The 24,139-nt window shown below is 33.4% G+C and overlaps 1 protein-coding gene across 1 annotated transcript in view; it reads left to right on the forward strand.

Moving 5' to 3' along the window:
• LOC129800669 (nephrin) overlaps positions 1–24,139 on the forward strand; it is a 276,455-nt gene that overhangs the window by 209,788 nt on the left and 42,528 nt on the right. Inside the window, exons 12-13 of the mRNA XM_055845284.1 lie at positions 14,845–15,007; positions 23,054–23,284. Of these exons, the coding sequence (XP_055701259.1) occupies positions 14,845–15,007; positions 23,054–23,284 (394 nt within the window). The remainder of the gene's footprint in view (positions 1–14,844; positions 15,008–23,053; positions 23,285–24,139) is intronic.

A 24,139-nucleotide genomic window follows, 5' to 3' on the forward strand; every position in this document is an offset into this window, starting at 1 on the left:
CTCGATGAGATCATGTTCTATAGAAAAATTATAGAGTACATTCTGGTCTACATTTCACCCATATATCACTTTTGTGCCAGTTCATCCCAATCCTTGATATTTTGGTTTAAATACAAAATTTGTATAATTTCACGAATTTGATTCAAGATAACTGAATGGCGACTCACAATTTCAGCTCTAAATCGAATTTGCATGCACTCCGAGTTAGCTCACGTTAAGAATCTCACCTACATAAGCCGGTTAGGATTATCTGTCCCTTTAGAATAATTTACCAAGACACAGAAAATTTCTCAAGACACAGAAAATTAAAAAATTCGGTATTTTGTCTTTTGGGATTTTTGCGTTCGAGATTTTGGCATTCGGGATTTTGGCTTTCGGGATTTTGACTGGGACCCACCTTACAGATCAAAGAAATCCCTATGAGTCACCAGTGACTCACTTGTCTTGAAAGGGTAAACGTTTATATTAGGAAAAATTTGAAGCGATATAGAAGAAACTGGGAATGCAGTACGAGGTAATAGTAAACACTGCGATTGTCTTAATTACATATTAGACTTAAGAGGGCAAAATCTTTATGAATTCATATAGGGGAAAGTGCCCATGCTTGATACCATTGGAAGCTTCGTAATGATTAATTTTTTCTATGTTTCTCAATAAACATGACTCCGCAATATATTTTAGAAACTGGCCACTTTTCCATAGTTTTTGAAATATTGTTGCGATGAGTCATATATATATTGTGAAAGATAGAAAATTTAGTCATTACGAAGCTTCCAATGGTATCAAGCATGGACACTTTCCCCTATACTAAAAAACACTTGTACACTGAAGAAATGGTCGCTTTAAGTCTAACAGTGTAGACGTAAAAATTAGTGTTAAAGTTAAAACGGTTAAAACTATCCTATGTTTACTACTGCCCCATTATCCCCTAGTGACCTTTTAAGTTACGTCTACGTAGTGTAAGAGGTGAATGAGCAGGAAATGCATCAGGAAATAGTCAGGATCTTAATTGAAAGAAAGTTTAAAAAAAATTTAATAAAAGTCGTGCGATTTATAAGCTTGAAAAATCACTTAAAAGAGATTAAAATATTTAATACTGAAAATTTTGTTACCTAAACATATTTTAATGTTATGGATTCACAAGAGACTTCTCGGTTAGCGCAAAAAAAAACCTCATTGAATAACTGTATAACAGTAATGGAAAGCGAAAATTCTCTGGTAAGTGGAGTGAAGGGCGGAAAATTGTGTATTATATTGAAAAAGTTTTCATGGGGTATCTCACTGCACCAGAAGATGAATTCACTTTGTCTCCGCATCCCATGTTACTGTAGTATATCTTCTGCCATTATACCACGATGAGTCAGTATGAGCAAATTGATTTTTTTTACTATATAGAGATTTTTCGTCTTTCATCATCGTCCTCTCGTTTCTGATGTTTAGCGTCAGTCCTTGATGCTCACGTAAATAAATAAGTAAATAGAAGATGATGATATTGCACCTCGTGAAGTTGCTCATTTTTCAAGTTGTGCCATTTCGCCTAGAACCTCACCATCTTGCTATTGCTATGTTTCAAAATATAATGCTAAGCTAATTTTGTGAAAGGTACATTATAAATTTTTCAAAATTCTGAAAAATTCACCTCTTGTTCTTGCCATGATTTACCGTAAGTGCGATTGACTTTGACACTCTCCTCTTCGTAAGCATTTCTTTAATTTTAACACTTAGGGATGGTCTTTACTGATCCGATCTACCATGTCTGATCGGTGAGAGCCGTTCTTACCTCTTTCCGAACCGCAGCATATGCTGCAAGCCAATTTCACCATTTTTTAATCAAAAATATCTAAGCTCAGGAATTAATTGAAGTTCTACAAAAAAAAAATATCTTATATTTGGACATCCTTATAGTTTGTAATCATCCACAAGAATTGAATTTTTATCAGTTCTGAATAATTAAAAAAAAAACATTGTTTTTCGCAGAACATTCATATGCTGCTTTGGGTACTCAGAGTCCCAAAAAAGACGAAAGAGTTAAACATTAGAATTAAAGAAAAGCTCACGAACAGGAGAAGGCCAAAGTCACCCGCAGGGGACAAAATCCCCGTATCTACGGTACTTAAAAATAAGCCTTCTTTTAATAATTATATTTTCCATTAATTCCTGGCATTTTATTAATTTAGAAATCAACCTGAAATATATGATTTTAGTGATAAATGGAAGAAAGTTAAGGAAACAAGAAAACGCATTTTCTAAACAAGACCAAAAATTGATATCTACAACTTAGAAATATTCGAGGAAAATAAATTAATTTCCTTTACTGTAAACGATTAGCAATTCCAATCAAACAGATTTAAAAATGTTAATACATTTAGCAATTAGAATAAAACTTGTTCGAAAAACAGACCCACTAATTTAAGTTTAACTTTAAAAATTCATAGTCAATTTTTCGGTCATATTTTTCTACGAAAGTACTTAGGAAATTCCATCGAAATTATTTCGAAAAGGTTACACCTACCACAAACCAAAATTTCATCGCAATACATTGCTTAGTTTTCGAAATGTTTGTCATTCAATTTTTGAAACTTAATTATATTCTAATTATGGACGACTTATACATATTATGTAATCAGGGTTAGTGGAGGGAAGAGGGAGATATGTTATATTTTTTACGTTCTCACAGCAACGATACATGCTAAAAATTGGACCCTATTGTCATAAAAATTAAAAATTAAGATATTGCGAAAACAAAAAAATGTGACGGAGGATCAGACGAATAGTTCTAGCCGTTTTGTCGGATATCTTATTCTCAAACTAAGGATTCGAGTCTGATTAGACGAGCAGGCTAGTTTTATTCAGAAATTCGAATTTGTAAATCAATCAAATCGCATAACAATCAAAAATTGTTAACCCAATTGACGATCGAATCCATCAAATTTCGTTTTTTATTTCTATGTCACACTCAGACCCTTATACCCTAGACGTACTTACAATTTAATCAGAGACACGGCTTAACATAATTATAATCAAAATTTTGGATTACTTTTCCATCAGTTTCTGACTAATCCGTCACTCGGCTTAAGCCGAGAAACGGCTTAATTGGTGGGAAACTAATGAGAACTTAGTCAAATCATTATTTTGATTATAATTACGTTAAGTCATCTTTCGGCTTAAGTCGTAAGGGTGTCTAGGATATTATACGTAAGCAGGAGCTGAAAAATTGATGTTTTTTTTTATAGTTAAATCAATTATAGTGTAGTGGAATTAGTGATCACAAGTCTCAGCTGTTAATTCACTTTGAGAGAAGTTGCAAGATAGATATGGCAACTTGAGTCCTCAATTTTTCTTTCCAAAACTTGATTATTAAATAATAACTAAACTCTACATTTAATTAACATATTGTATAGAAATTCACCTTAATTCAATGAAGATTAAAAGAGTTTGTAAAAATTATTGTCGTGCTTTAATTCTGAATTTCGGACCTCTGTTTCCTTTCCGAGTGATGTATATTTGTGCTATATTTGATTAAAATGTTGAAACTGTTTTTTTTTTGCCAATTGCATTTTGTGGACACAGTTTTTGTGTGTCCCTGCCTATAAATATTGATGCACTTGCTTTCAAAACCCGCATATGAACGCGATTTTTTTATTCTCACCCTACACTGTTGTTTACAGGGATCTGTCCTCCGAGTTTGGCGAAAGTGAACAGAAGTAAAATTCTTTTTCATTTTTTTTTAAATATTACCAAACCAATATGGCCAATATGATGGCAGTGTCCGAATTGTGATATTTTTCTATCGTTTTTTTTTTTACCCAAATTTGTAGCAACTGTCAGCAACGTTTTTCACACAATAGCAGTAATAATTAACGTAATGGGATTGGTATGGACTAAAAGTTTTTCAATGAAACAATAAGGTTGGCTTCTGGTTATGTTAATTTTTAATTGCTTAAATTATATCAATTAGATTCAATTGAGTTTTAGGCGAAAAACACGAAATTCAATTGTATTACTTATAAGGCATTCTGGACGATTTTTTAATGATAATACTGATTGGGATTCGACACATTTTGCCCATGAGTTAAATCGCTAAATATTTTTTTTTATTTGGATTATATTTCCAAATAAATTTATTTTTACAGCATTTAAGTATCAAATTCGAATATTACGCAAAGTTCAAACACTTTGCCACCCTTATTATATAAATTGAATAAATTTAAATTTCAAAATCGTATATAGCCATAAATTTTTACAAGAAACTTGAATTTTTGAGTATATTAGGAGTGCTTTAATTCGTCAGAATGAGAAATCAAGTGGGAACGTCTCCTTAAACAGATTGCTATCCACACAAAACCGACTGCCTAACAAGCACCGTGTCTATGACGCAAGGTATGAGATGTGCGGCCAACACATGAATCCCAGTAATCCGACCGCCAATAACGAATTTATCCACTTACATATCTTGATGACACCGGGACGGACTTTGCTACGCCTTGTGCACAGTGGCTAACCGAGAGCGTCCGGCGATAGTTGGACAGATAGCAGTGGGTGCGATACAGGGAGAGATTGAAAAGTTGATTTTCTATGGCATGTCTCATGGATAAACGTACGCTGAGTGCCACTTTTGCTGGATGGTTAGGGAAAAAGAGCAACGGTCACCGAAGGCTAAACTTGCCATATCCGACCTAATAAAATTTGTGAACCTTATCGGTACCACCGCCAATATATCCATATCGATTGAATAAAAAATTTGTGCGACTTTTTAATTGGAACTAGTTACCTTCCAAATTGGTTTGTTACAGGATATGAAAAAGAAAAATAGAAAAACTAACATGTCCAGAGGAAATTCTTAGATCAGATTACATTTGCCAAATTTCCCTAATTTTTACATGATACGCTCAACTTCTATTCTCTCCAATAATAATAATAATAATAATGCTGGCACAACATTCCATGAAGGAACAAGGCCTTCCCACAAGGGGATTTCTAGACATGCATTATTATTTTTTTTTTTCTTGTACGGGATGAGGTTGTCAGTCCCATGCCCGTGGAATCAAGTGCAGTGAAGCTCACTGGATGCAATCCGAACACCTTTAACGCCAGAAAAATTCCTGGTGACCTAAAGGGGATTCGAACCCGGGACACTTGCATCATAGAGCGAGTGCTCTACCACTTGACCCATTGAGTGCCCTTCTCTCCATTCTCTCCAAACCTGTACTAAATGTATATTTGTGATAACTTGGTAGACAGTTTAATAACGACCTAATATTCGGCTTTCTCTTATACCTTATACTCTTATTAGGTGAGATTCTTAACAAAATCTCACCTACTATAATCCTAACAAAATTTCATGTCGTCCGATCGACCTCAAATTTGGCCAAAATGTGTTTCGCCACTTCCTGATTCCGAATATATATGTGGCTAAGTTACGTTCCCGGCCGGCCGGCCGGCCGGCCGCTCTTTGGAGCTTAATAGCTCCTAAACTAAAAAAGATATCGACTTGCGGTTTTCGGCAAAGGTTATATATCGGGTGAAAATTGCAACTTGGTACATAGACCCCCAACCCCCCACCCCTCCTTCCGCCATTTTGAAGACCCCCCTTTTTTTGTTTTCTCAATAGCTCCGCCCCTATGGCATTCAGCGGACTCAAATTTTAGTATGTTATAGCTGGGCCTTAGAGCTTTCCATCAATACCAAACTTAAGGTCCCCCGACCCCCCTGACCCGAGCTATAAGGGTCCAAAAAATTTCTTAAAATGGCCATAACTCCGGTTCTAATTGTCAGAATTTAAAAAGTGAGGGCTTTTTGGAAAGCTCTCATGAAATGCCACTTCCCCTTCTAACATCGCAAGTTCATAAAACCACCGCTAGGGGCGCTTTTTTTAAAAAGAAAATTTTTAAATCTTAAAAGTTAAATAACTCAAAAATTCCATTGTGCATCGGGCTGAAAATTTAGTATGTTGTAGCCGTTGATTATACCTATCAAACAAAAAAAACCTTAAGTCGATCCATAACCCCTGACCCGAGCTATAAGGGGTCAAAGTTCGAACATTGACCGGCCTCTATCTCCGGTTCTAATTAACATAGCGACCTAAATTTTACCTTTTTGGTTTCGTCTCGATGAGCACTTTCAGATGGAAGTTCAAAAAGTCACCACAGGTGGCGCTGTGATTGTGTCAAAATTCATCGAAATTCAAAGTCACTTTTCTCAAAAATGGCATTGTGCAAGTTAATGAAATTTTAGTATGTTGTAGTCCAGTCTAGGACGTTTCCAAAATGGTGCGTATGCGCGCTGTGGTTAAAACAGAACCGGAGATATGAGGGGTCAAAGTTCACAAAATTCAAAAAATCATATCTCCGGTTCTATGTGACCGATTTTGATGAGTGAGGGCTTAAACGAAAGATCTCACCAAATGCTACAACTTTCTAGAATATTTGAACTTCGTGGGACCAACACCAGGGGCGCCACAGTCGAAAAACCAATTTCAATATCACATAACCTCAATTATCTCGACTGTCGCTAAACCGATTTTGATGATTACTTCGACATAATTGTAGAACACATTTGTCTCTACATTTCGTCCATACATCATTTTCCGCTCAGACTACGCTATCACTCCGATTTTGCCGTTTATGTGTAAAAAAAATGATTTTTCCCATAAAAACGCTTTGAAATCACTCAGATGCCAATTTGACTGCCTCTACTCCACCAAGACACTTAAAATAGGGTTTTAAATGGAAAGTCCCACAAAATACAACAATTCTTTGAAATAGTTGAAGCTCAACAAATGACTACTTGGGGCACTCTGGATGAAAAAACGAGTTAAGAAACAAAAAACCTCGCTTATCTTGGCTTCTGAGTAATCGATGAGATCATGTTCGATGGGAAAATTATAGAGAACATTCTGGTCTACATTTCATCCATATATCACTTTTGTGCCAGTTCATCCCAATCCTTGATATTTTGGTTTAAATACAAAATTTGTATAATTTCACGAATTTGATTCAAGATAACTGAATGGCGTCTCCCAACTTCAGCTCCAAATCGAATTTGCATGCACTCCGAGTTATCTCACGTTAAGAATCTCACCTACATAAGCCGGTTAGGATTATCTGTCCCTTTAAAACTGTAATGTTACACTACAAATGGCAGTACTAGCTATTGTACAATATTATTTCATTTCGTGTTTTATAATTGCATTTTGACCGTAATTACGAGTAATATAATTAAAATTAGTACAAACAAACGTTTTTTGTAATTATTGTATAAAAGAGCTAAAAAAAAATACCGTACAGTATTTTGATAAAAATTGTCAGTAAAAGTAAAATTTGGTTAGTATGTAAATGAAATAGAAATTATAAATAGTGTCTGAAGGCATATTTGAAGATGTTATGAACTATTTTGACATTTTCGGTTTAATGTAAGAGGATTTTTTTTTAATTTTTGACAAGCTTTTCTACTACATTAAAAAAGAATATTTCACTGATAAAATTAAATTTATTACTGGCCATTTTGAATTATTTTCTGACCAATTTGAATTTTTTACAGAGCATGAATATTTTTCCTGTACAGAAAATATGTAGAATACTCGATTTTACAAGTTTGAAAGCTGCAATTTTTTTCTTTTATAAATTATTGGGTTTTGGGTATTACATTCGTATATGGATCAATTTGATGTGGGAACCAGGGAACCAACTTTTAAGTAGAACGAGATAATACAAATTGAATTTTGAATAAAGTCATCAATTACCGATTCATCATCGAATCATAATCGGTTGGGATCGATTCAACCTAGATTATTTTAAGATATCTCACAGCCAGTGCTTTTATTAGAACTACAGTAGATCAGATTTCAATTTTTTCAATTCAATTCAATTTATTCAACTCATTTTCATTTTTTTATCCCCTTCCCATGAAGCCATTGCCGCCTTAGCGTCGATTTCTACCTCTAAAATATTTTCCATATTTATTAAAATTGTATTTTAGTAAATAAGATCAGTAAAATTCATAGAAGTCTTTCAGGCTTCCGACGTAGGGTCAGTGCTCATAATTTTGACCAGTCTGCATATAAGTATCGATGTTCCAAGTTTGAAGTGGGATATTTTCAATACTAATTGACTTTTTTTTGTTACTCTCTTTTCAGAAGGGTTGTCTAGAAACTTAGCAAACTATTCATCGTCTTATTTTTAATAAAATTAGTCTTAATACGCTTAAAAATGAACTGATATGTAGAGGTGAATTTGACTCTTATTTTGGACAACTTGGTTATTAATTTGGACAACTTGGCTGTAAATTTGGACAGCTAATCCGCCTCAACAGGATGCCCATTTTTCTTCATTTCATGAACCAATCTTACCAAGTCCTCTTTGTGTTCATGAAAGGGAAACGTAGAATGTCACAAGAAGGCCGGAAACTTTCCATATCATTCATTAAAGTGAGTTGACTTCGGTACTCCAAGTACGCTCGGACTTATGCATTCCCTGGCCTTTCCGGAAGCCTTTCAAGGCTTTTCTCACTACATCTCGTTCGTAGAGAGGATTTTCCTTTGTTTCTCCAGGCATTTGTCCAACCTAGTCTTCACCAAAGCTAAAACTTCACGAATTTTCATGAAAAAACACCTATCCAAAATAAGGAGTATCACCTCACTGGTGAATGTCTTAAAAAATTTCACACTCTTCACACGAAAAATCTAATTCACAAGGCAAATCTCACTTCAGATCAAATATACAAATCACCACTAACGTGAATCAACATAATATTCATTGAATATTCAATAATATCACTCAAAAAAAGCGAAGAAACATTGTTAGTACTTCACCACAGCTAAATAATGCCCAACGCACAATAACTTTTGCTTAGTAAACATGTTTTTCACATTTCAATGAGAGTGAGTGAAATCTAGATCTAGTCATCTCTCTCATTCTCATGGGAAATTTTAAAAACATGTTTACAAACAAAATTTATTGTGCACTGGTCATAAGACTGAAGTAAACACGAAGTTCTGTCATATTTCTCGTAAGCAATTATTCACACTCAATTTTCAACAAAGCAATTTCAACTCAAATCATATTCAAAATTTAACGTATTTAGTGTCAAAATCTTCCAAAAAGAACAAATATTCTGATAAAATTCATTATTCATCAAATATGGGAATAAAAATCCATAATTCTAATCAATTTATTTATAGTGTCCAAAATAAGAAACTGGACAAAATTATGAGCCTTTCCCCTACTGTGCCTTTTAACACTTCATATTATTCCATAAATATTCAATTAATAACTGTGACCTAATTTTTAATTCAGAAAATATGAGACGTAAGAGTAGCTAAATATTAAAATAAATTGCCACTAAATCCGATTCACTAAAGGAGTATTGAAAGATAAATTAACTTTGAATTATAGTGAAATATTTTTTTTAAAAAGAAAAATTAGGAATTAAAATGTTAAATTAAATTAACCACAACATTTATTAGAGTTCTTGGCCCTTTAGAGTAGACAAATGGGTCGCAGAGTCTAGTACAACAATTTAAAATTTTTATTTTCAAGTTTTTTACGTTTTTCCTTAAAAACCGACGTAAAGAAAGTATTATGCTTATATTAATGAAATTTTGAAATATAAACTAAACTCGAAAGCTCGTTTAAAAATTAAGAAAAGGTGATACTGTTTCCTCGAAAAAAATTCCAAAACATCGTCTTGCTGATAATTAACAAGAGTAAAAGAAAGCGTGTTATAAAATTATTCACTTATAAGAAATACTAAGACTAAGATGAAAGTCGATATATATCTATATCATTGAACTGTTTCTAAAGCCGCTAAAAACGAAACAGAACGGAAAATAAAGTCACGGTATTTTTCAGTTCATACATTTCGAATGAAACTATTGCGATTCTATAGGTTTTTTTTTAATACCCTTCTATAAAAAGGTCCAAAAAGTAATGGTTTTAATTTTAAATCTTCAATTTGAGCGATTTATGTGTACTTTTCAATTTTGGATGAAAAAAAAAGTCTCTATCCTGGGGCTAATATAGGACCAAATTGGTGGGGATGGCAAAGCAATTAAAGTGGCAATATGGCAAGTGGCTGCTAAAATTGAAAATTGAAATAGAATGAGATAGAATAAAAATTTGCCATTGCGCAATAAATTTTATATAATTTCACCCAACAGTTCAGAGGAAATTTTCATTCCACTTGGGCCCGCCTGGTCCCATAAATTGATAACGTTAAATATGCATGAGGACTCTGCTTGAGACATCGTTACTTTGTGCACATACAGTCCAGCCATTTCGCTCCCAATGGATTGTTGGAAACGATATTTAGGAGCCCGAAAGCGAAACTCTTAGCCACTCTCTTACTCACCCAACCCGCCCATTTTCCCCCAATGGCACCAGGAGAAGCACCCGGTGATACTACCATCCACTTGAGTCATTCTCTTACATTCTCAGCACAAACTTATAGGCAACACTGGAAGGGACTGCATCTGACTTGGGGTACCACACAGTATCTCCCTTTACCCTTCAACTCCGCCAAAAGTAACTTTTGCCAACACCCGAGGACACCGTTGAGATATCATTGGCGCCTTGACACATTTGGTCACAGACAAGACGCCCACTGTGAGCTTTCCCATCCAGAATGTGGATCTCGAATAATTTAAATATATATACATATACTTTAATAAAATCATATTGATCTTCTACCGTTGTATCCCCAAGAGATATTCCGCCAAGACCTTCCTTACCAATTTTCTCTATATACCATTCTCATCCAGAAATTCAGATTTTGCCCAACACCGGGGTAACTCCAACCCAAAAGCTGACGACAGACTTGTGCATAATTTACATTACACTGTAATTTGTCCCTGAATACTCCAACTCTCCTTCCCAGCACAATTTTTAATCACAATCCAGTGGATTGACAAACGTTTGCAGGAACTTTCCCATAGCGTTAACCCGGTTTCATGTGGTCTTCATCAACTTTGAATGAGTTTCAATTATGATTATGTGGAATTAGGTTACCGGCAGTTAATGAATAATTTTCAAAATCCATGGAAGTACTCGGAAATATTGAAAAGCATAATGGGGTTTTGGGGCCGTAGGGATAAAATTTGCTAATAATATACTGTGACATTCAAGGTCTATTTAACTAACTAAAGATTTTTAATTTATTTGCTTTTTCTGCTAATTCAATTAATTAAATAGAGATTATACTTATAAATATGTACATGGATTAAAACAAAGAGACGATAAATTAAATTCAGATCCACATTCAAATAAGGATGCAAAATGTTCACGAGATGGCAAAATTCAACAGTACATTAAAGGCATAAAAAAAACTATCGCCACCTCAAACCTACATTTAGATATTGTAACATAGGCTAATAATAGCACACTGATTAAAATCTAATTAAGGTAAAATTGAAGTGTCTGATTTGTTACAAAAAAGAAATCAACCAACACGAAAATTCAGAGGAAACAGAAAGACTTTAATTTCTCTACATTAACTTTTTAGTTCCTACAGAAACCTCTTTAAGTGAAAGATCCTAATGCACTTTCAATAGAAAATTAATATAATCTTCTATCAAAATATTTTTAATAGCTGAAAGTGGATTGTATAAATTCAGGAAGTAACGTTTTCCTTTGAGCAGTTTTTCCTTTGAAGCAATATATAAACGTATAACGTATAACGATGTATGAACAAAGAAAATTGTCAGGAATGTTATTTATTAGATCTAAGGAGAAATGGGTAAAAATGTCAAATAAAGACACAGGAAATATTTAATAAAAAAAATCTATTATATTTTAAAATTAGAGTTTTACAAACAATAGAATTAGGGTACCTCTTTTTGGATACTGGTACATTACTCCTGAATCTATATTCTTACGTGAACTTCAGACTTATTTTCAGAAGATTTATTCAACTGGATTGACTGCTTAAATCTTTTGAGACGAAAGTTTTTGAAGAAATTTTAATTGTTATACGATTTTTTCGATGCTAGATTGTTATACAATTTTTTCGCCTATTTCTAAATGAAGCTATGTACAAAAATTATTTTATTTAGATCCAAAATTGTTTTGTCTATCCAAATTACATCATGTTAAAACCCACACTGACTGAGAGAAATCCGAAAAAGTTAAAATAACATCCCGGAATTGTTGATTTTACCCTGCAGTATTGATCCAAAATCGGTGTAAATATTACCCTTTTTAGGTGTATTGGGTGTTAAAGTTACCCTTTTATATGTTAATTTTACCCTTAAAGAGGTGTAAAATTAACATTAAAAAATGTTGATATATTTTTACACCTAAAAAGTGTTAAAGTTATGAGGAAAAAAAGTTAATCGCACCCTCTTTTCTTCTCAGTGCAGTTTCGATTAGAAATATGAGAGAAATCGTATAGCAAGGTAGCCCCAAAGTAGCCCCACCTCTCCCTATTAAGACGTAGAAAAATTAATTTAATTCACGAAACTGTACCAAATTTTGGCCAGTTTGCAATTTCGGTCACTTCTAATATTCCTCAAATTTCCATGAATTTTTAGTTTTTGCTTATTCTGGAGGTTATACAATACAAAAAACCAAAAAATGTCTCTTCGCAAATTAGAGGAATTAGATGATGTGAAAAGGGCTTTAGCAGTATTCCAAAAGAGCAAGGAACTGTTAGAATCAAGGCAGCTGAAATATTATATTACTCAAATCTTTGTCTGTATTTTTTATTTATTTTAAAATATATTAAGATTGATTTAGGAAAAAACAAAGACGATAGACTATATACATCTACAAGATTCCAAATAATATTCCATAGAAATAAGGTGTTACATTTCAAACTTAAGACTTGCTTAGAAATTGAAAATTTTCCAGAATTCAGCTGAAGCTCTATTATTTTATTATTCTTAAGACATTATTAGGGTAACGTGTGGTATTTCTGAACAAGGTGCTTTTCGGAACATAATATGGGTATTTTGAGACACATCAAAAATCCTATAAATATTGGTTTTCTAATTATTTTTAAGTTCTAATATTAAGCTCTTTACGTATCAGATAAACATAAAACTCCTGAAATTTTATATAATTTAAAGTGTGAAATACGCGTAAATTGTAAGTGTCACATTTCACTTTTTACAAGACCTTCAGTGTGGTCAATTTTGCAGATATCAACACAGTGCTTAGTTTTTTTTCGATTTAAGTCACTTTAAAAGTGAAATTTAAACAAAAACTTTATGAAAGAGCGAAGTTTAGAACTTCTACTTAAAGCTAAATAATCAGGCTCGGTGAAATTTATTTGCATTATAGCGACTTTTGTCTGTCCCGAAATACCCAACTGTCCAGAAATATACCACTCTTACTTTTTTATATTTTTCGATAAGAATCTTATTCTGGATAGCATAAGGAACATAAATATTTGTATCAACAAAGAAAAAAAATTATTTGAGAAGTCGTTAATCTGTTTGAAACTTAAAAGTGTTAAAAAGTGTTCCGAAATACCACACGTTACCCTACCGTCAAATTGTCCCTTGACAATCTCGCAAAAGTAATTAAATTTCCAAAATGTAAACCTAATAACGATATGAGAACCGATACGTGTCGGGCGTATGGGATAGTCTAGAAAAGTTGATTTTTCCGAAAGCTTTCGGCTGGGACTCCGCGCCTTCCTCAGTAGCGGAAAGGAAGTCCGAGCCGAAACCTCTGGGAAAAATTGACATTTTCTGAGTTACACCACCACCGGTTTTCATCTCATTAAATCAAACGTTTCAAAATCTAATAACGTTCAATACAATTATAGTTGTGTGTCTGGAAATTGTGGGTTGACCAAAAAGAAGTTGCACAACCCTACAATACGATTACAATAGACAAATATAGGAATATATTTTACAATATGTAAAACAGAGGAAACCTATCGCAAAAAAAAAATAATCTCATTTTAAAGCGATTAACTCAATCTCACAAAGAATTTGTAATATGCATCGTGAATTCGAATTTCAAACGAATTTTTCAGAAATCCGAAGACGGAAGATATATAGTGAAAAATTTCATTTATCGCACTTTTCCCCGCTAAATCGAAATCAATCGGTATTGAGTTCTATATTGCGGAAAAAAGTCACAATACACGCAATATCCAACGAACAGTGTAATGCACCTGATATTGCGAAATTTGATCCATTGACAATGGGGATGGTGGAGAAATTGAGCCTAGGCTAAATTCACACGATCCTGATGGTGGATTGTTGTGCATTCTAACGGTGTGAAGAGAATTCAGAAAACATTTTCGCAGGGATAGAACGAGTGTGGAAGCCTCACCTTCCTGGGTTCATTCATACATGAAATTGTGGTGCTGGTGTTGGGAGTTTTCGGGAGCACGGAGGAGTGAAGTTGGAGAGATGCTGGGGATGGGGGATAGATGACAATGTGGTGTAGGTTGTACTTTTGTGAAAAGCTACCCAGCAACAATACCGTCGAAAAAGTGCTTTTTTCCTTTTTATCGGGGAACTCTTTTGCTATCCGTGCTGGAGACAGGACCAAAGAGAAGGGACTCGAGGAGTGAGCAAAGGGAATATACGGTACACAAAAGCGGGTCGAGTATGTTAACTGAATTAGGTTTTTTTCCTACATTCTGCCTCTCATCTACCCCATCGACTTTCCACTCCCCCAATTCTTTTTTTTTTCTAAATGGAATTTAATTCTATACACATTTTCATATGTGATGTTTTCAGATTTTTTTTATTCTGTGTACTATAGCTACCGACTCTAACATTCACTCAAAATTTCCTGTTTACTTTCATGTCTTTTGCCCGTTCAACATGATTTTCGACATTGTGCACCGTACAACGAAATGAAAAAACAATTATATGTGAAAATTTGACAGGAAATGGATTTTGGCACAATTATGTGCTGGGCAGATAATGTTGTTGGGCAACAGAAGGAGCCTTGTGTATTTCACCTAATAGCTGCTGGAAGGCCTGATATGCCCTACAATTGTACACTGATCAACCAAACTTCTGACTCTTTGGAAGTTGATTGTTCTGAAGGTAAGTCAGTTGATAAACTATTATTATCTACAATAAAGTCCTAGAAATGCACATATTTCTAAGGAACTATCCAAACTACCGAATTAATAACACATTAACTGCCTAATTATAGGAATATAATAATATTAGAATAAATTTTAAAATCTAATTGGAATAAATTAATTTCATTATTCTTTTGGTTCTTTCCAAAATAATTCCATTTTCTACTACAATATAGTTACTTAAAAATTTCTGCACATGAACAATTTGATAAAAACTTTTCTGAAACTATATTTAAAAAAAAAACAATTTCTTGATTTTTTTTAAAGGGAGATTCAAATAATCATTTTAAAGAGAAATTGAGCTAGCGTACCATATTATTGAATTTTTAAACAATTTGTTTATATGTACCACATCATTTTAAATGCAAGACCCTTCTTTTGAAAATTCGTTTTTTTAAATAGTTTAGTCACTTAAAGAACCTTTTGAAAAATATACAAATATACACGAAATAGATTACGTTTATGCCCAAAATTTCTATTTGGCATCTTCAACATAACGAATATGTAGAAATAGGGGGACATGGGGATACTATGATCTGCGGGGATACATTGACATATGACTTTTTCGTGTATTTCTAAATGAAACTGGGCTTTAACATAATGAAATCTAGCTCTACAAACAATTGTGGATTTGAATTAAATTATGGTAAGACCCACTTTCCATAAGAAATATGCAAAAAATCATACATCAATGTAGACCCACGGCGAAAAGTTGCCTCACCTACCTCTATTCCTTATTCGAATTTACAGATATACAACTTCGTTTTGAGAAACTTAACTGGAAAATAAAAAATTTAAAATTGTTTTAATTTTTGAACAAAAAAAAATCTTTTCTATTGGTTTGAATACTATTATTAGCATAGGGGGAGGTGGGGCTACTTTGAACAGTGGGGCTACATTGATACATATCTGACTTTTTCGCCTATTTCAAAATGAAGCCAGTCCTTACAATTATCTTATTCAGATCCACGATTGTTTTGCCTAAGCAAATTACATCACTTTAAAACCCAGTTTCCTTTAGAAATATGTAAAAGAAAGCGTATAACAATGTAACTTCACAGCTCAGAGTAGCCCCACTTCCCCCTATCACTTTTTCGTTGTTGTTTTTTTAATATTTTGTTATTCAAAAGAGCAAAATAGACCCCCTATAATTACAAATAATCGGCATAATCGAAATATATGTTCTGTAAGTAAAAGTGACAGAAGGACAACACATAGTATATTTTTTGTTATTTTATCCCAAATTAATTTCACACAATGTTGCAAAGATATTTGAAAAAGAGTTACTTTCTAAAGAGATGGTAAATCGTACCAGCTTTACGGAATTCTCGAAACCACGAAATATAACTCTTCGTGAATGATCTTTTCGCACAGTTTTTTTGTTTGAGTAAGTTGAAAAACTCGGATTATCTATACTTTTTGAGTTCAAGCAGTAAAATGTTGAATTATCTTTTTAAATTACACCAAAATCGAAAAAAATCATCGATACAGTTTCCTTCAAATTCTCATATGCGTATTTTGTAGGATTTATTTTTATGTTGATGCTTCTCCCGAGCTTCCAGAGCTTTTGACCATATTTATTACCTATGTTTGATTACATATGAAAATATACTTTTCTAGACATTTAGTTTATGTGGTTCAAGGTAAACTGGGGCACTACCAAACACGGGGTATAGCACCAAAAACTGCGAGTTTTTAACTTTATAAGACGTCAGATAACAAGACTTATATCAACTCATAGACACTTTTGTCCATTGAATAAATGATCGATTAGTCCAAGTAGTTTATAAATAAAAATCAGAGATCGGTGCTACCCCGTGTTCGATGGTGCCCCAGCTTCCCTTACACCGAGCGGGACACGAACTCACAACTGCAAGGGACGTTTCAGAGATCTCAAACGCGCAAGACCCAACGATTTTGTCTCTTATGTCAATGAATTCCGAAATTTAAGCGATTTAAAATCAAGAAAAGACACCTTTGAGCGCAAATCAATGATAATTTTTGTGAGTATATATAAAGTACAATGTGAAGCAGGATAAAAGTTGCTTTCAATGAATTTTTCATGAAGATTTCACAGAAGTTGTCTATAGTTAATTATCTGCAAAGGGTGAGTTCACACGCGTTAGTGCATTAGTATTGCTCTTTTTGCACTTGTATTGATTGAGCTATTTTATTGATTGAACTCAAAGGAAGTGCAATATATGTATGTATTTTTTTTTAAGTTTAAAAAAACTTGCATCTTTGACGACGCACCAGAAAAGATTCTCGAGTACCGATAAATTTTCAAACATTATTACTCATATTTGACTTAATTAGGTCAGCCTATAATTTTTTATTAAAAAATATCATTTAGATTATTTGAAAAAAAAAACATTAATTCATTGTGAAGCATCACTTAATATAAAAATGTAAGCCTCTAGCATTCCTCTTTAATTTTCAAAAAAAAAAATAGTAATTTAGTCTTTTAGAGTACAATGACGAAATTTTGAATTTTACCACATAATGAGAGCAACGTTTAAAAAGCTGCATTTTTGGGCGTATAATAATTCTCTGTATGTGTTGCAATTCAGGTGGATTCTTCTGACCTTATTGTGCAACTCTTGCTTTTATGTACTTCTTTACTTGCACATAAATATAAATGTGCAACTCTCTCCGTAGCCACGACAAACTTTGATCATATTTTGTCCTAGGTACACATTCCGTCTCTCTCCTGGCCTCTTCTATATCATCGTACCTATATTATAGAGAGTCTCTACAGTCTCTACAGTGTCATATCTGTGAATACCATTACTCTCAGTTTTCTCCTGGCAGAAAGAACTAAGGACAAATACTGTGAAAGCCACGAGCAGTACTTGCCAATATCTCTTTTATCCATTTTACTCTCTATCTCCACCCTCAACTTCATCAACTTCTTTCCACCAGCCATTTGCACCAGCAAGAATGGCTAAAACCATGTGAGAACGATACGCAGAACCACTATGAGAGAGATTTTCTCACGAAAAAAAAAAACACCAGAAAAAAACACTTTTACTATATTGTACAGTACATATACCATGTCCTCTACGTCCTTACTCTTTTCTGCCATAATATCTATGTACTATTCCTTTTATTGCTCGAACTCTACCGAGAGAGCAATACGTATAATCTTTCTATTTTTTTTTTTTTGACTCATCAAAATTTGCACCTTTTACCCCCCGGGGACTTATATTTTTGTTTTTTTCTGCAAATCAAACGGTTTTGGTTTTGAGAATTGATGTCACGCTGTTTGTTCGTCCATCCAAGTGTCATCAGAGCTAAAGTTAAAACTGTTAGTGATAGCGACTTGGCTGCTTCGGATGCTGCTCTAAAAATCAATTTAGGTAAAAGCAGTTTAATTCGATTATGAACAAGGAGAAAAAATAATATATAGTGAAAAAGAACTTTGCAAGATGCTCAAGCTTATGAGCGTGAAGCTTTCCACGTGGCTTAGAACCCAAATAAACTCAGGCTGATCTTCAAGAATATTTATCCTGTAAACTTTGATGGAAAAGGATTAGGTTAAGGAAATTTATGCAAAATGATTTAGTGAATCTTCAGTAGTCTGAATCTATTTGGGCTTTTAGATTACTGGAAATACTTTATTAATATTAATACATAAATTAAGTGCATAATATACTTTTGTGTTATTACATCAAAGAGCGACAAGTTCGAGCGTTTCACCAAGCTAATACGCTTTGCCATAATTTTTAAGGACAATTTAAGTGCTAGCAGGCAAAGTGCGGATGTACATATGTGAAGTTACTAACTCAATCTTAACTTTGCACAATTGGAAAAGTAAATCAATATTGTGAAGCAATGGGACTTTCTCATGGAATATTTTATCGCATGAACGGGTTTTCTTTATTACAGAACCTCAACGTTAACTGCCTTTTTGGAACCTTTTTTGATCGGGAAATTCATGCTCTCATGACAATATAAACCCTTTATATAACATTGATTCAAAGCATGTAATTTGTTGTATCATTCATTTACTCACTTCAATTTAATTACATGTCAATACCATCTATTGAGAAAGCTGCTTATTTTATTCTACTTAATTAGTTATTATCTAAAGTCAAGAAAAGTTCCTTCTTTGTTAAAACTGTAATAGCTTTAGATATGCAGTTAGTTGTTGTAGTAAAGCTACTTCTTGCAAAAAATGTGCAAAATAACATGAAACAGAAGACTGTATTGCTTAAATTAGTTTTACTATATCGACTATGCGCAAAAAATATCAATCTAGCTTTTGTATTATATTTTACAAATATATCCTTTCTCTTTTCCTGCTTAGGCAATTTATGATAGAATTTTAGGCCTTTTGAAGGAATATTCAATTTCTGCCTTGCAAGGCAATATACAATTTTGTTTGAAATTCGTCCCTTTTAATCAAATAAATCTAATTTTTAATATTCTGTTGCCTTGCAACACTTAATTACTCAATAGGGTTGGATTAGGGGATAAAGCAGGAGGAGCCTTCTCGTGAAAAAACATAACATCATGTTTCGGAGAAAAATCCAGTTCTCCACAGGAGTCAAGAAAATAGCAAATTAAAAATATTTAATTAGATTTAGCACCCCATAGCATCACGCAAGTATGTCTCTCGGCTCTTTGTTTTTCACACAGTGAAAGAAAAACGTGTTGATATCCTCTGGGTTATCAAACACCCTCTTTTTGTATTATCTCTAAATGAGAGTTTAGCTTAAATGCGAAAATTTGGTTAATATCCAGCAAATGGTTGGCCTTTTAATTAATATTCAACACTCAAACTTTGATATTTTCAGCAAATTTTGGTTGGTAAAATATTCACAATATTGAAACTTTCAATTAGCGTGATGAAAGGTATGCGCCAAGTGGCAGAATTTGAGGGACAAAGTGCTTTTTCACAGAGCTCTTCAAGCTGCAATCCATTCATCTCAAATCCTGCCACTTTTATTTTAGCCAAAATCAACAAACTGCCAGACAACTTATGCACTGTAAAAAAAAATTATATAACAATCACCTGCTATACTTTTAAAAATATCATGACCAAATAATGCTTTTAATATATTTAAAGATAAGATATATTTAGGGGAAAGTGGCGTGCCTTTGAATGCGGCAGCCTTTGAATGCTTAAATTTTTCTCTTATTTCCCAAAGCTAAAATTCCATTTTGTTGCCGCATTCAAAGGCAGACCACTTTCCCCTATAGTATATCAAAAGGAATTTCTTCTACACTGGTAAAAATAAAAGGATCAAATGGATCCAAATTTGATCCTCTTGCAAAGGATGGATCAAATTTCGAAATTTGAATGAACATTTATCGTAATAGAACATGTTAATTTGATCCATTTTTTGCAAAAGGAACAAATTGATCTTTTTATTTTTGCCAGTATACTACTGCTTGAATTCTATCGAGAGAGCAGTATATAGGGGAGAATGGGGCAAAAAGTCACAAATCGAAAAATTCAAAATTCAATATTTTCCAAGGTAAAAAAGATAGCGACTCAATTTTTTTCTATATATATAGCCTCCATAGACTTTCTTCAATGTCATAAGTTTCTTAGAATTCGAACAAGGAATTTAGAAAATAAAAAATATCGAAATTTTTAGTCCTATTTTTGAAATATTTTCCTTGCAGAAGATAACAATTATTACCTACTTATTTTCTAAAATTTATGCACTCGTGAATATTTTCTAAATAATTTGGATTTTTTGAATACGAATCCGCTACCTATTTTAGAATTTCACAAAAGTTCTTTTCTCCAGAAATCCTTTTATTAAAAACGACCACTTGGGGTAAAAAGTAACAAAAGGTATAGAGCAAAAAGTAACAAAAAAGCGAAGCAATTTCTGATGTATCACGGCGAAAAGAAACGTCATTATCATGTCTCGCCGCTTGTTGTTTGCATTGATTAAACGATTTGCAGTCTTTTGTGTGTTTTTTTCAAAATAGCTTGAAAAGCACTTTTCTCATTCACATAGAGAAAACGGTGTTTTACAAAGGTGTAGATGAATAAATTTTCTATGAAAATATGTCCTCTAGGTATTTTTTCAAATTTACAGAAGCCCGTAAAAACCCGAATCAAAATATGATAATACTCCATGTCTGGTACTACTTGTTCCAGCATTTTTGAGAATGGTCACAAAATTACCTTTTAAAAATCGGCGCGATAAACGTATTTCCTTACAAAATAGAGGAATATTACTTTCACAAAGTTGTAGAGCAGTAAATTTCCTATATAACTGCGCTAATTAGAAATTTTTGAAGCGATCCAGTAGCTTGTAAAAAATAGAAAATCCCTTATTGTGACTTTTTGCCCCAGTCTCCTTTAATAATTCCTGAACCTCGAAAGACTCATATTTTGGTAGAATTTTCGAAATCAGAAGTTTCGGTTTTTCAACGTCACGGTATTTTGTCCAACTGTGCTTAGGTCCGTCCGACTTTTAACAGCTTCAGAGACCAAACGGTTAGAGATTGAGACTTTAGAACCTTCAGGATATCCCCCCCCCTCCTCATAAGCCAAACCAAACAACCATTACAGTTTTATTGCTTGAACTCCACCGAGAGAACAGTATACATTACATATACTCCCTCGATTTTGAGTTATCTATATATTTCTACTCCTACTAAATACACTAAAATACTCCTAAATAAAATAATTGTAAGGGTCAGCTTCATTTAGAAAAAAAGCGAAAAAGTCGTATAACAATGTAGCACCCCCCCCCCCCCCCTATGCGATCTTCGAGATAATCTCTAATAGGTTGCACCATCATTTTTTCTTCCAAAACCTTGTTTTTTCGGATTTATTGAATTTTGGATACGTTTTAGAGATCACCTAGGCGAACATTCCGACCACATCCTAAAATACAGTTGAATCATTCCCCAAAGGTTTAAAAGGCCCTATAGAGCGTACTTCTCAACCGAATATCATCATTTTTGGACTCATTGGAAAGGTCTTAGAATTTCTGACAAGTATGAACTAGTAGATAAAGAAATTGGTCACTATTGGAATATGGGAAAATTAAAAAATTAAATTAAATTAAATTGAGTTCGTGTTAGACTGTCCGCACGTTGTTATCCAGAGTTGAAGTCCAAGAGCATATTGTAAGGAGATTCTCGCCTAACAATTTTCCCCTAATAATTTCCATACCTGAGGAAGGAGGAAACAAGCAAGCCTCCAAAACGTCGTAAGGAGAGTAAAGGAAAGAAAAGCTAAAAGGTCAATCCGTGTTTTAATTTTCCCATTGTCTAAACTGGTGCCACTCGGCTATGAACCGGTAATTAACAAATATGAATCGATAAGTAATTTTCTTCCAAAATTCAATGCTATTACTCTTAAACTGTTTTGAAATATCTTTTGAGTGATTTACGAATCGGTCCAAATTTGTGATGAACCAGTAAACAGTACATAATACGAAAGTACTTTTGAGTTACGGTATAGCATCTAAATCGGGAGTTCGAGCATTTTGCAAAACATCGGATGCTTTACCATCCCTTTTTACAAATTTTATAAACGAGTAGCTCCATTTCATAAACTTCTGACAAACATCGTTACAAAGCCTTTTTAAAAAGTAATTTTGAATTTTTTGAACTATTTTTTATGTTCAAGGTTATGAGGAGAATCCCTTGTCAGTGTAATGTGCCAATGCAATGGAATATTGTGATAAGTTGAAAAATGAATCTAGCTCAATTTGTCCATTCTGTTGATTATATCTATAAAATTTCAAAAAGGATGCTTGAGAAATAATTTTTGATACTTCGAAAGGACAGAACCTATTTGAAAAATTGAAAATAAGTTTTTTTTTATCATTTCAACATTTTCCTATGCAACTTTTCAATCCATTTTTTTATTTTTTCTACTGTACAGCTCATTGTACCATATGCTTTACCTAAGAGATACATATACTCAAAGATTAAAGCTGAAACAATGTATTGATTTTTTTTTGGTTTTTGGTTTTTAGTGTTGGTTCACTATACAAAGAACATTTATTTTTATCTTTCACTAAAGGGTTCGACGGTGGACTACAACAGTGGTTCATCATGGAGATATTTGATGAACAAACAGGACTACTGCAAGCAAATGTGTCTTCCAAGTTACCTCTATTCGCAGTCGGTGGTCTAGACGCTGGACGTCTCTTGAAGATATTAATTTATTCTGCCAATGTTAAAGGTCGTAGCGAAGCTGTGGCTGTTCAGGCATTCACATTGAAGGCGGCAGAAAAGCAAACTGGACGAGACGGTGAGTAAAAAAATCCACTGCTGAGAGACGCCCACTCTTTGGCCTTACACTCGTTTGCATTATCCTGGACTATATTCCTGCTAGGGGCTCTGTATTTCTCACAAACAAAACTCTTAGGCTTGTTAGCCTTAAAGGCAAACAGACCAAACAGAGCACTTCATATCAATTGAGTTCCGGTGGAGCCTAATATAATTTAGAAATGGAAATTTCTGCGTTTTTCGTTAAACTCAACAAATAATGTGGAAAGCTTTCCAAGAAAGGTCAAATTGAGTTCTTAAAATACTTCTTATGTTTATTATGTATATCCAAAAATAGCGCTATTAGAGAGTTGTTTCCTGGGATATAGCTATAAGGGCTATAGGTAAGTATTGTTTTGTACAATTTCAAAGTTCTAGATAAATTTCTTATAGAGTTTCCCGAAATCATGAATAGAATTACTTATTGACAAGAAAACCGAAATTTTAATAGAGCTTCAATTGATTTTTAATTTGAGAGAATCGTCCTAATTATAGCAATTTCAATTTTTTTCTGAAATATTTCTTAATTTAACGATGTATGGAATCAAAATCGTAACAAGCGCTAAGTAACCAACCAATAAGCACCTATTACATCTTTGCATACTTTGCTCGTGACGGATATATATCGCTCCTTGGAAATTACAAGGGGCCAACTCAATCTGAGCCATTTTTCAGGAGACAGCATGAAAGATTCAACTTTGTATAAATATTTATCTCAATTAAATATGTTAATAAAAACAATTTAATACTTCTCTATTTGTATGAGCATTAAACATCGAAACATACATATTTTTACCTTTCAAAATATGTTTTTTAAAGAGTTAGCTCTTTGTCATTC

This window comes from Phlebotomus papatasi, chromosome 1, assembly GCF_024763615.1.
Source record: "Phlebotomus papatasi isolate M1 chromosome 1, Ppap_2.1, whole genome shotgun sequence".
Classification (NCBI taxonomy): Eukaryota; Metazoa; Arthropoda; class Insecta; order Diptera; family Psychodidae; genus Phlebotomus; species Phlebotomus papatasi.